General features: G+C 59.5%; 1 protein-coding gene across 1 annotated transcript in view; it reads right to left on the reverse strand.

The window, feature by feature from the left end:
* Positions 1-5914: 5914 nt before the first annotated feature.
* The window catches only part of TRIM67 (tripartite motif containing 67), a 49258-nt gene continuing 41872 nt past the window's right edge, over positions 5915-13300 (reverse strand). Inside the window, exons 9-12 of the mRNA XM_073793697.1 lie at positions 12301-12439; positions 10884-11187; positions 8914-9149; positions 5915-6090 (exon numbers count right to left, since the gene is read on the reverse strand). Of these exons, the coding sequence (XP_073649798.1) occupies positions 5915-6090; positions 8914-9149; positions 10884-11187; positions 12301-12439 (855 nt within the window). The remainder of the gene's footprint in view (positions 6091-8913; positions 9150-10883; positions 11188-12300; positions 12440-13300) is intronic.

Genomic DNA, 13300 nt, shown 5'->3' on the forward strand with positions numbered 1-13300 from the left:
GCACGGTAAGGACTGATGATCACGCATAAGACTGTGCTTTTATCTCCCTGTTGGTGAGGCTCCTTCCAGCAAGGTTAGCAGCAGAGAGAAGTGACAGTGGAAAACGGTTCTCCGTGGAAGACAAGGGTCGTCTGGCAGCAGCCACAGAGGGAGGAGCCCTGGCCTGGGTGCGCTGGGTAAGAGCTTCCTCGCGCACGGTCTCTTCCATACTCACCGCCCTCCCCCCGTCGCAGAGCGTCTCCCCGGTCGTGGGCACATCGCGTGGATCGGTCCTGGTGCCACACGACACTCCCGCCTGCCCTTGCTCCCGGTGACCCGCTTAGGGAACTCAAGGTTCCCGTCCCCAAAACTCTTGGCCTTGTGGACCTAGCGCCCCTACTTTGCAAAGAGGGAAGCAGAGAGCACAGCTGTGTCCCACTGAACCGAGGCTGTTGCCTGCACGAGAAGACACCACCCCACAGGGGTGATTGAGCCTGACCAGCAAGAGCCGGTGGGGCTGCCGGCACCCAGGGGCCAGGGAGGGGTCTGTCTGCGCCCAGGTGGTCACCCATGTGTCTCTCGTACTCCCTGTCCCCAGTGTGGGTGGCAAACACACAAGTGCCGGAACCCTGGACTGCGAAGGGTCCAGGGGCCCGCAGGAGATGAGGGTCTGAATCAGGTGCTGGGTGACGGCGGAGGGAGTCTAGGGTAAGGAGGAAAGGGCGCTAATGGTGAGTGTCTGGGCAGCGCCAGGCCCAGCGAGCCTTCCTCGGTCCAGCTCCCCTCTCTGGGACTCTGGAAGAGCTTCTCCCCAAACCTCAGGGAGGCACAGATGTGTGGCACAGGGGGGTGGACCGGTGGGCCCTGCGATGTCCCTCGCAGATCCCCCATCAGGAATAAGGACTTGGTCCCTCTGCTGCTGAGAGTGCGGTCAGCGCTCTTCGGGGACCGCCCGCCCCCTTCCCGTGCTGGCCACAGGCAGTGATGATCGACCTGAGGGTATTATTTTTTCTTATTTTTAAATATTTATTTTTTATTTATTTGGCTGCACGGGGTCTTAGTTGTGGCATGCAGACTCCTAGTTACGGCATGCATGTGGGATCTAGTTCCCCGACCAGGGATTGAACCGGGCTCCCCTGCATTGGGAGCGCAGAGTCCTAGCCACTGGGCCACCAGGGAAGTCCTGATGTGAGGGGCTTGTCATCCCAGCTCTGAACGACTCCAGTTGTGTGAGGCCCTCGCTGAGTCTCCCTTGGCCTGATTCTGCTTCCTTCTCTTTGTGTTGATGCCAAGAGCTCTCTCTAAGGGGCGTCCTGCCCTCCGCTCTCAGAGTCTGCAACTGCCCCCGACCCTGCTGAACCACTTGGTGGTCTGACAGGTGACTGAGGGCTGAGGCCAGGTCCTGGGCTGGGGGGGCACTGAGCTCTCTCTCAGGGGCGTCCTGCCCTCCGCTCTCAGAGTCTGCGACTGCCCCCGACCCTGCTGAAGCACTCGGTGGTCTGGCAGGTGGCTGAGGGCTGAGGCCAGGTCCTGGGCTGGGGGGGGCACTGGAGATGGCTGCTCCTGGGGAGCATAATTCGAGGGAAGTGAAGGCGGCACAGAGTTTGCAGTCAGACACCAAGCTCGGTCTGGGTGAAGGGGCCGGTCAGTCTCCTTCATGCTCCCAGGTCACTTAGGACGTTTCCCCCAAGTCTTACCTTCCACTGGAACCCATGATCGATTTTTCATATGTGAATTTATCTTTAACCATATGTTAACTGTTATCAATTTCCAGCCTTATTACCTCTTGCAAAAATGACTTCCATGGACTGCTTGAGATGGTACCTTATAGAAGAGAGTCAAATGTGATCCCTTCACGATTTCCCGGGCGCACGCCGCAGAAGCACATTGACCTTGGGGTCCCTCCACCCCGCCCCACAGTCTCTGCCCCATCCAGCTGGCACTTAGGCCGCTTTGGAGAGAGGCAGACCTTGCCGCTGAGCAGTAATCACAGACCATACCTTGTCTTTCAGCTGTTGGCAGTGTCAAAAGAATTTATTTCAAATCTGCTTACAACTGCGGTAAAACTCAGGTTTTCCAAAAGGCAATACACGAAGTTCAGCCAACCCCCAAGGACCAGAGACACAGTGTCTGCAATTCAAAAATACAAACGCTTGGGATACCAATACAAAAATTAGAAAAAAGTTGCCTACCTCCCCCCACGTCCCCCCTCCGTGCTTCCAGTGGAACGTGAACACCGACGGGACCAAGAGCTGCCGCCAAATGCCGACAGCTCCCAACAGAAAGCGGGCCCGGTGGGGGAGGGGGGGGAGGGAGAGAGCGGGGCAAACACAGACAGGAAGACGCAGGTTCTGTCGACAGCCGAAACAAGGACACAACGCTTTCTGTTACTCTTAAAATTCCTTTGCCAACGTTAGACACACATCTCTCATGCTTGATACAACAGCTTAGTGTGAAAGCAGCAATTCTACATCATGCATTTCACGTTTTCTGCCTTGCTCACTCTGCACTTCCAGTTGGTGCTGAGCAACCCCGGGGTCTGGGCCGTCGAGCCACCGGGTGAGGAGTCGGAAAGGCCCTCCCCAGGCTGCAGCCTCCCCCAGGAAGCATCCGCCACGCTCCTGCGTCCACAGCCACAAGCAGTCACTTTTCCACACCTGAAGCCTGTCTTGGACTCTCCTCAGAGGCTTCCTGAGGGCCTGGCCTGGGGACCAGCGCCCACCTTGCTGGCCCGAGAGTCCCCTGGGTCTCCCGGGACCCGGGCAGGCAGCCCCCGCCCTGTGGGAGCCGTGCCCTTTGAGAGAAGGCGATGCCTCCCGCGGCGTAGAGATTTGCCTGGACTCTCAGCTCCCACCTCCTGACTCAAGTCGGCATGGTTCATCGCGAAAGCCAGGAGCCCCCCCTTGCCAGGTAGTGCAAGTGAGTCCCAGCCTGTGATGACAGCAGCCCCTCTGCCTAACCCGCCTTCCACACTTAGACGCTGGTTTTCAAAGCCGCTCCCTCTGCTGAGATCTTTGGAAACAGAGGAGACACATCATCGGCTGGGAGACCCCTTAGATACCAGAACTAAGATAACCAAGGAGGCAGGAAGGCGGTCACTCTCCTTCCATGTTTCAAGGGGGTTTCTGCCTGCAGACGCCTTTGGGAACACTGACGCGTAGCCTGCTGACGGCTCTTCTGCTCTGACGGTGGGAACAGCTGCTGTGTTGCCCTCTTTGCTCACGTGAAGCCGGTTTTGCCCCCTCGCGGCCAGGCAGCTGTGTAGTCAGCACGTGCTCCTGGTCGCAAGAGGCTTGGATGGAAGACACTGGTCAGAGAAAGCTTGGGAAAGTCGCCGCACGTCCTCTGAATGTGAGCTGTTAGCCTGGACCTCCACAGATGAAATGCGCCACTTTCTTCTCTAAGGAGCGTTATCCTGTGTTCCTCACAGCACACCAGACGAGGTAGGTTAGTGTGGCCGCTCCCACGTTCAGGCGGGGAGACTGAGGCACGGAAACACTGAAGAGATTTGGCCGCACCGGTACCAGGTTCAAGGAGAGGCGTTTCTGGGGGCTGAGCCTGGTCTCCTGCCCCAAACCTACTCTTCACTGTCTTACAGTCCATTTAAAGTTAGAGCCGTGGATCAAGGAACGTGACCAATGAATAGCTCCTGGCTCACTTGCAAAAGAAAAGCCGAGATTTCCCAGGATCCGCAGAGGCCTTGAATAGCTTTTTGATGATACCTGATTAGATTTCTTTGACCAGCTGAAGGCCACACCCCTCCGAAGAAGTTCCTGTTGCTTCCAGTCAAAAGTGGAAGACAAAAAGTGGGCAGGCAAAAACACGGGTAAGGAGTTTTGCTTTCTAGGAATGGGGGTGGGTTGGGGACATTTGGGGAGTACAGAGTGAGACCTGACGGATTGGCTTCTGTGAGAGGCTCCCCTCCTTTTACCGACCTGCCCCATCTGGCAGGACACTGCAGACCTGGGAAAGCCTGCTCGTGGGTGTCAAGATGAAGCCCGCAGCCTCGCGGTACAGGCTTTCCGGGGACCACAGCGTGGACGCCTCACGCATCACTGTACGTATGGACACGTGACAGACTGCCAGCATAACCCGGTGGTTCTCAGCCAGGGAGTCTGCAGACACTTTTACCTGTCACAACTAATTTGGGGCGCTACTGGCATCTAGTGAGTCAGGGACGCTTCTCAACGTCCTGTAGTGCACAGGGCAGGATCCCACAACAGAGGAATATCCCTCCCGCTCTCGCCCACCGTGCCGAATGTCAGTAGTGCTGAGGCTGAGAACTCCTGGCATCGCCCAGGGTCTCGTGATAGTGTTTTTCAGCATTCACAGGCTGAGTGCCCTGGGGCTGTATCCACCCTCCGGACCTCACAGCCAGCAGGCGCCCTGGGGCCAGCAGGCGCCCTAGGGCCAGCGGCAGCTTCCTGTACAACCCGCCTTCTCAGGGGACCAAGCCTTTCAGTTGCAACTAGAATTAAGGCTTAAAAGCAAATATCCCTGGAAGAAGTACACATAGATCCTGCATCCTGGTCCTTTCCTGAGAGTGCTCTGGTAGGCAGAGGGCAGGGGCACCAGAGACGGGGCAGTCCTGGGCGCTAAGAGCAAGGAGGATGGGCCTGTCCCCATGGCTCTCTGAACCCCTGTTCTGCCCAGGCTTGCGCTGTACGCATGACCCTCCCCAGTGTCGGTGGGCCACAGGGCGCCTGAGGTTGCTGTCGAAACTACAGATACGTACGTATAGGGCTGAAGACTCAGCCTATAACTATCTACAGTTTTATAGTTTTTAGGTGAGTCCCTTTGTGGGTCAGGATGACTGATGCCCACTTTAATTGGAATCGTTATTTTCCCAAACAGGACAGAGGGGGAAGCCGGGCTGTGTGTAATGTCTTACCTTGCTTTGAATTAGGAGCTAGGATGCTATGCAGTGAAATGCTACTGGACAATTTTTAAAGAGATTAATTCTAAAAGGAAAGGCGTACACTTGGACCACACTGGCTCACTAGCAAAGAACAAACTGCAGAACTACGTTGCTTGGGGGGGGGGGGGGCGTTATTTACAATATAAGGGAACTTGACACTGTAAATTACTTTGAATTCCTTTCTCACCGAAACTGCTTGATAGGCGAATACCAAGTTATCCGTCAGCCAGCCCGACCAAAGCATCATCTTGATATCGTTTTTTATGTACAAACATGTCACCGCATTGTAAAGGAACAGGGAATTCGATGGCAGATGAGAAGCCCGTGACCTGTCGCTTCTACTCTGAATCCCAGGCTTCTCGAGAGGGTGACCCAAGGCCATGAGTTGTTGACGAGTCCCTTGTTCAGTCTGCTGGTTCCTCAAGAACACGGGTGTGCCGCACGGACCTGCCTTCTCCCCGAGGTCCGTTCTGGTTCCTAGAAGGTGTTTTGTGCTGAGGACAGGAGAGGTGGCTGTAGGACAGCCTGACGCGGTCCCCAGTATCCGCCGTATTGCTTCTGGGCCCCTGGAGGAGTTGGGAAAGGCACGTGCTCACCGGCTCCCCACTCACAGCCCCTCTGGCCGCCGCGGCCGTGGGGAGAGAGTCCCGGTGGCTTCTCTCTGAGCCGCAGGTCATGTTCTCCCTAAAGAGGCTTCCCTTCTCCCTTTCCCATTCTCCCTCTGACCGAGGTGCTGGCTTTCCGAAGGCTGGTACCAAGTCCAGGCTGATGCCCAGGAGCTCCTCCCCGAAGACGCAGGGCCAGGGCCGCATGGTCACACGGCTTCCATGATCCTGGGAGCTCCCCAGGCTTTCACCCAGACTCCACCGAAAAGAGCCAATTCCAACGGCCCGGCCCGCCTCGGGACCGACCAGCTCATCTTTCCCAAAAGACACATCCCAAAGCCGACCTCTGGCCCTGCCGGCCACGGCTCCCTTGGCCCCGGGAAGGCTGTGCCTCCTCTGGTTCCTCCAACCTTCAGGAACCTTCCATACCCTCCAAGCCGAGGCTGCCGTGGCCGTGGCCCAGGAGTGAGACGGAAGGGCAGTGGAAGCGGAGACGGGGCAGGCGGCCGGGGCGCCGGGCCATGCGCATCACCTGCTGGGCTCTGGCCGGGGCTTCGGGGCGGGATGCGGGAGTGCCCTGGGAGCCACCTGCCGGACGACGAGGACGGGGCAAGACCTCGACTCCACCGAGCAGGTGGTTGCCAGGACCTGGGCGGCGGGGGCTTGAACACAGCACCAGGCGGCTCCTGCAGACGCGGGGCAGCCGGCCTCGCAGGCCACCCCCCATCTGGGAGCGGGAGCTTGAGGTAGGATTGTCGGATCTGCTGAATAGAGGGTAGGATTTGCACAGCACTGGCCGGGCTGACTCAGAAAGCAAGTGCAGCGTCTAAACTAGCAGGTAGAAGTGAGTGAACTGAGTAAACACAGTTGGTGCCGGTTTCCGGGCTAAGTTTTATAAAAATCCAATCCAGCAAATAGACAAGTTACCCCTCGACCTCAAAAGAATGCTTGATAAAATATATTCTTTTAAAAAGGAGAGAGAACGGCGTACTACCAGTTGGAGATGGAGGCGGTGGAGGTCAAGGAAGAAGAGACCCGGGAGGAGGGGGAGGGGCTCCGGGGCCAGGACGGCGGCCGGCTCCGGGCTCAGACCCTGCAGCGGGCTGCGGACTCAAGGGAGGTTAGTGTTCCCAGCAGGCAGGGGAGGGCTCACCCCAGAGCCCCGCCCTGGCCACGTGGACTCCGCACACCCGGGCTGGCGGGCAAGCAGGGAGACCAGGAACATGACGTCATCTGTTTCCTGCCTCCTGCAGAGTCCTGCCCGCCGCCCCGTCAGGGCAGAGCCTCCCCTGCCATCGGGGCCACCTTTTGCTCTCATGATGCGTTCACGTTGACAGTAGATGGTCTCAAAGTGAAGGTGGACTGAGTATAAGAGACTTCCCCAGGGACTCCCATCTCATACGCTCATGAGTCTGAGAGCCTCCGAGCTCGGAAGAGTTAACAGGTTTGCAGCGAACGTCGTGGGAAGCCAGCTCCCGAAAAAGCCATCACCAGGTGGAGACTCTTCACATAGTGATTCAGATTCCAGTGTTTTCTTTTGTGTTTAAGAACTGAGTGAATTGTAGCAGACTGGTGCGTGCGTGCGTGTGTGTGTGTGTGTGTGTGTGTGTGTGTGTGTGTGTGTAAGAGAGAGAGAGAGGTTGGTGGACTAATGAAGGACCTAAGGAAACTATTTTAAAAAGTTCTCAACAGTTCAACGAGAGCGGCAAAGATCATGAAGAATGATTAACATCCCTCTCTATCCATCCTGGATGAGGCCTGCAAGTGGCATAACGTACTGAAGACTCCAGAACCGAAAAGCTAAAGGATAACAACGTTTCCTGGCAGAGATGGGAACCTGCACCCTTGGTTCTCTGAAGGAGTGGAGTCCAGCAAAGACTTGACACTGAGGCCACGAGATTCCCGAGCGCCTCCCGCCGCCTCCTGCTCTCAGGATTCACGTCTCAGAGCCTGCTCTCCTCTTGCCCCCCAAAAAGACAAGCTTCTAAATCGGAGGGCAGGAAACAAAATGAAACCCCGAACACTTCCTTGCTCCCTTGAGAAAGGTCCCTCTTCGTATTTGTAACGGCCGGTGGAACGAGGGGAAACACACTCCCGTGTTCACCACTGACTGGGGCCTCCGTGCGCACAGCCTGCAGATCGTTCTCCGTCCCCCAAAGAAAGCGGGTCTCTGAGATGCTCCGTGGCTGCTGGGCTGCACCCAGGATGTGGCTGTGCTGCCCTCAGGGTTATGTGAGTGCAGTGAGGGGCAGCCGTGCAGAGCAGGGCCTGGGAGGCTAGTTGCCCGGCAGCTTTGGCCGCCCCAGGTTGGTTGGCACTTCCAATCCCGTGTGCAGGGTGACCTGGAAAAGAAGATGCGGTGAGCGAGGGCGGGAGCTGCCGCCCGTGAACCCTGAGCGCAGACAGCTCAGCAGCTGTGCCGCCCTCTGCCCCGGGATCCCCACGGGCGGCAGCCCGCGCCTCCTCTGTGCTGTGGAGTCAGCTGTTTATCAGGCTCGTCCTCACTGACATCGGGCCCGGCCCCAGGAGCTGGTCGTTGCCTCTTTCACGCCGCCCCCGCTGCTGGGAGCCCCAGCAAGGCTGATGCTCTCTTACAGTCGGGGGACTGGGGCTCCGGGTTTACATGCGTTTCTGCTTTCTTTCCATGGCCCTCTTTCCTCTCCTACATCTGTTCTATGAACGCTGTGGAAGAACAGCCCATATTTCAGGCTGCCTCAAAGCCCTTTTGCAAGGACTGGAGGTACAAATCAATCAGTAGGTGACAGTATTCAGGGTCAGTGGGCACCGCGAAGCAGGCCTGCCCCCCACCCCATATACCTCCCGGGGGGAGGAGCAGTGTGCCGGGAACAAAGGCTGGCAGCCTGCTCCACGCTGCTCTCCAAGCTTCCCTCACCCCCTCACCGGGCTCCCATTTTGCCTCTGGGTGTGTCGGGCCTCCTGGGCCGGCGGTACCCCCGCAGCCCCCAGGACTGGGCCTGGCCCTGAGGGGCTGCCTGCTTCACGCAGGAGCCAGAGGGACAGGGAGGGTGAGAGGGAACCCTTAGGAGAGGTCCCGCCTCAGTTCGGTCTCTCCTCTCGGGGGAAAGCCACGTGGAGGCCCGGCACACCCCGGGCCATCGGGGCCCACACCGGGCAGGGGCACCGACTTTCCTCTCTCCCAGAGCATGGAAGCAGGACTTGCCTCCCTCCTTCACCCTCCCTGGCCCTCTCCACCCTGCCTGTCACCCGCCCCCTCCACACCCCGCCCCGAAGCTGCCACCTAGAGCCTCTGCTCCTTTCAAGCGGACAAGCAAGAAAACATCACGCGGGAGAGGAGCGTCTCCAGGGGATGCCCAGGTGGGCCGGTGGGTAAGCTCCCTGCCTGGACGGCACCGCGGGCGGCTTCTTTAGAGCCCCCTTTGCCCAGCGCACTTTGGAGGCCCACGGGCAGCGGGGCCGGGGCCGGGGGCAGGAGACGGGCCCTGGCCTGGAGGGTGCGCGGTACCTGCACGTTGCGGTTGAGGCTGAGGGCCGGCATGAAGACCCCGTCCACGTGGCTGAAGGCCGTAGGGCCCTGCTGCTGCCCGTTGATGAAGAAAGTCAGGGTGTGCTCGTTCAGGTCCAGTAGCACGCCCACGGTGGCCCCCTTGCACACGCCGCCTTCCGTCCTGGGAAGAGGAGCCCGGCACGTAGGTGAGGACGGGAGGATCCCCGAAAGGATGCTGTGGGTACCCTCGCCTAAAAACACAGCCCCCGCGGCGGGGCAGGGCGCTGGCCATCCCACGGTGACCCGCGGCACAGGGCGTGCGTCGTGACGCTCCTGACACCTGCTGCGAGGCTCCATTTCGTGGTGGCTGGGATTCGCCTCCACCGGGCGGGGCCGGTCCTTAGGCGGGCAGCACCGGGGCGGGCGGGCCGAGGCCGTCGGACCGTCCCCTCCCTTGGCTGGGGCTGAGGTCGGCCGGCCTTGCCACTGGCTGCTCTGCTCGGATCACCAAACCATCCTTGTCCTTTCCTGACTGGGAATGAGCTGGTCAGCTGGAGGCTGATGGTGGGCTGGGAGCACGGGAAACGGCGAGCAGCGCTCGCTGGGAGTTTTCAGAGGGCAGGTTTCCCGGAGGGTGAGCCGGGCCCCCCAGGGCAGGAGCCCGCCGGTGGGGAAGGGAACTGGCAGCGGGCCTGTTGGTGCTGTTCAGATGCTGACCACCAGGTGGCGGTAATGACCCGCCCAAGCGGCAGCCTCCCCCGGGGTCCCCCGGCCCAGCCCCGACCGTTCCGCCCCGCCCCTGCCCCCCGGAACTGGAGCCGGCATCCTGAGTTAAACCCTGACACCGCCTCTAATGAGTCCTGTGACTTGAGCATCAACCTTACGCCCCAATCTCATAATCTGCAAAATGGCGATCACAGTCGCATTTTCCCAGGGCCCAGATGGAACCGTAGGAGCCAGGGGCTTCCCACAGCATGGGGCACAAAGAAAGCTCCGCACCTGCTCTCTCTTGTTACGCCCGTCCCAGTGTATCTGGGCGCCTGCGTGGCCTAAGCAAGTAGAGACGGAGCTGCTGGGCCCAGACTCGGCCCCTGCACGGTCTGTGAGCAGGCCGTCCTTAGCGCCCGCGCACGGCTGCCTCTGGAGAGACGGTCACTGCCAGTGAAAAGGCAGGTGGGAGGGTCCGATCGGCCTCCACCCCCCCCAACCCCGCCCCGAGGATCCTCGGGCAAGTCCCTGCCCCAGACCAGGACCCCTGGGGCCATTTGCAGAGCTGCAGGTGGGCCCAGAGCACCGAGAGCCCCCAGAGCTGACCTTGCCCAGCGCTGGCGTGCAGGGAGGTCGGCCTCTCGGGGCCCCTCGCCTCTGCCGCTGGGGAGAAGGCCCTCAGCAGACTGGGAAGGCAACCCCACAGCAAGCAGGCAGCTCTGAGGGTCACAACCCTCCACTTGTGGGCTCCTTGGCCAGGGCAGCCCCAGAGGGCCCGTCCCCCCAGCATGGGAGTTTCCCGTGTCCAGCCTGGTGACACCACTGCCGGGGCCGGGCTCAGGGTGAGGCAGTGCTGGGGGTGCCCGGGACAGAGCCACCAGCAAGGAGCGCCCCAAGGGTGCCGCACCTCCCGCCGGGCTGATTCACAGCCCTGCTGGGCTGACGGGTGTGGAGGAGGGCAGAGGGGAGGGGCGGCGGAACCCAGGCGCGGGGCTCGCTGAGCGGCCTGCACCCCCGCTGGCTCTGCTGTGCTCTAGACTCTGTCCGATCCGCCCCCTGCGCTGCGGGCCAGCGCTCGCTTCTCCCTGGAAGCTGGACGCCAAAGTGGCCGAAAACACCGCCCGCCATTCCCGACCCTGGAACGTGGGAACAGCAGGAGGGCTCTCATCCCTAAGCCCCGCGACAGGGAGGCCGGGCGCCCACGCACCTGTTGGTGTGGGAGCTGCAGTGCATGAACCAGCTGCGGTTGCTGTCCACGTACATGGCCCAGGCCTTGTCGTCCTTGCCCAGCATCATGTCCTTGCCCACGCTGGCCCTGGCCACCCCGAAGGCGGGGTCCGGGTGGTTGTCGTAGCGGTCCACGTGCAGCTCCCAGTAATGCACGCCCTTGGAGAAGGCCGCCGTGCCCAGCACCACCCGGTCATCGTAGCTGCTGCAGGTGGCCGTCTGGTTGTCGTTGGATAAAATGATGTCCCGGTGCCCAGAGTTGGGGTCAAACGTGAACCAGGCCACTGCAAAGGAAGGGGCAAGAGGCGCAGGGTGAGTGGCAGCCTGTGACCTGGGCTCGGAGACACAGACCCGCTGGCATCTCTCAGGAAGCGGGCACCCAGTGTCGAATGTTCTTCCCTGTGCGATTCACACACACACACACACACATACACACACACACACACACACACACACACACTCTCTCTCTCTCACGTTCCCTCCTCTGTGTTCATCCAAGATCCCAATCCCATGAGCCCAACCTTGCCAAGGAACACAGACATTCAGGCCCCCAGTCTAAATGCTCTCGTGGAATCTTGGTTTCTAAGCCCCTTCTGCACGCTTCGGGCACTGTTATGAGTGAGGGGGAGTAGATATCCAGACCCCACCTCGTGGGAGGGGGATTTGAGACGCAGAGAGGTGAAATGAGGTCACCAAAGCCCCAGAGCTCCAGGCTCCGCTTCACAGCCCGCTGGCAGGCGAGGGCCCCCGTGGGCACACAGCTGGTGAACCCATCTGGGGGGGGGGGGAAGCATCATCTGCTCCTGTCCCTGGGAGACAGTCCAGGCTGTCACGTGTTCCCCAGAGGACGTGCTGGGATAAACAATGACACTAAACACAGGGCTGGCACCGTCCTGGGACCCCTACATCATCCCTCGACGCTAAGGACTTAGATGATCAAAATCCCGCGGAACGCCGACGTGCTCTTGTTGCCTGAAACCTGAAAGGATGAAGCGCAGTGGGCATGCCTCAGATCTGAGCTCTCGCGCTGGGTATTCGAGGGGTAGGTTCCTCCCTGGCAGCCGCGTGCCTTCTCTTCTCTGGGACCGTCCTACCCGCTCTCGGCCCCTCGGAAGTGGGAGTTTAGCCTCCCTGTGCCTCTCAACTCCTAGCTTCCCTTCCCAGCTCCAGCAAATGGGGTGAAGGAGTGTCTCTTTCCTTCGTGGCTGGGGGGCAGGGAGGTGAGGCACATGGAGCCAAGTGAGCGGAGCAGGGGCGGGGCTGGAAGAGACAGACTCGCCTGTTTCCGCCACTCCCTCACGCTCCCTCTTGAGCAGCTCACAGATTTCCCTTGTCTGTCTGCCCGTCTGTGTGGGTTGGGCCTGAATCTGTTTTCCCCGAGACACCCCAGGGCTCACCGTCGGACGTCTGCAGGACGACGGTCTTACTGTAGGGCCCGACGCCAGAGGAGTTGAAAGCCTTGACCCTGGCATTGTAGGTGCTGTTGAAGTGAAGGCCGTCGATGGTGCACAGGGTCTCCTTGCCGACGTACACCTCCTGGAAGAGACCCAGACGGCTCGTCAGGCGCCTCCGTTATGTGGAAAATTTCTCTTAGCCGCACGGTGACATCAAGAGTGCTAGCATCCCCAAAGAGTTATTAATAAGGAGATTTTGGACACGTGGTGGCCGAGTCTCAGGCCACGTCCAAGTTGGACACAAACTCTTCCTATTGGCTGATGGGCCCTCTCCTGCGAAGGTATGAGGCGCGGTAGCCGGGATGCTGCCTGAGACCGTCCTGCCTCCGCAGAGGAGAGGCCGGATGGACAGGACTCCGGAGCCCGGGAGTGGGGCTGCTGAAAACCCCACTTCCTTCTCGATTGGAGTAAGAGGGGATTATTGGTTTCCAGTGGGAAATTAAGTTAGAAAAAACATGGGCTAAGCATCTAAATAAAACAAAACAAAAGATATTTGAAAGGGAAGGGTCATCACACATGATGGGAAAAAGCAGATGGAGGAAGGGCGTGGCCAGGCGCAGGTGGTTCAAGTTGACTTGGCCGTTTCTGGAGTCAGACGGGCACTCCACCTCCTTCCCCGCTTCTCCCACTGCTGAGGCTGCCACCTTCCTCCTCCTTTTGGGACTCCTGGAGCTGCTTTTTTCCTGGCCTCCCCAGAGGGTGGGACATTTCTGCATCGGCCCCCGAAGATCCTTTTCTAGAACATTTACTTTGTTTCCCGTTTCCTTCACACTTACTCTGTCCTATTAACTTCCCCCAGATGCATGGCCTTGCACCTCACCTAAGGCATTACATCAGCTTAGTCTAAAACGTCTGCTTGATTACTTGGGGTGTTTCTCTTCATTTGTTTTTCCAAGTTATTGATAATAGTAGCTGTGTGCCAGGCATTGTATAAGGCATCTTT

The sequence above is a fragment of the Tursiops truncatus genome, chromosome 16 (assembly GCF_011762595.2).
Source record: "Tursiops truncatus isolate mTurTru1 chromosome 16, mTurTru1.mat.Y, whole genome shotgun sequence".
Taxonomy (NCBI): domain Eukaryota; kingdom Metazoa; phylum Chordata; class Mammalia; order Artiodactyla; family Delphinidae; genus Tursiops; species Tursiops truncatus.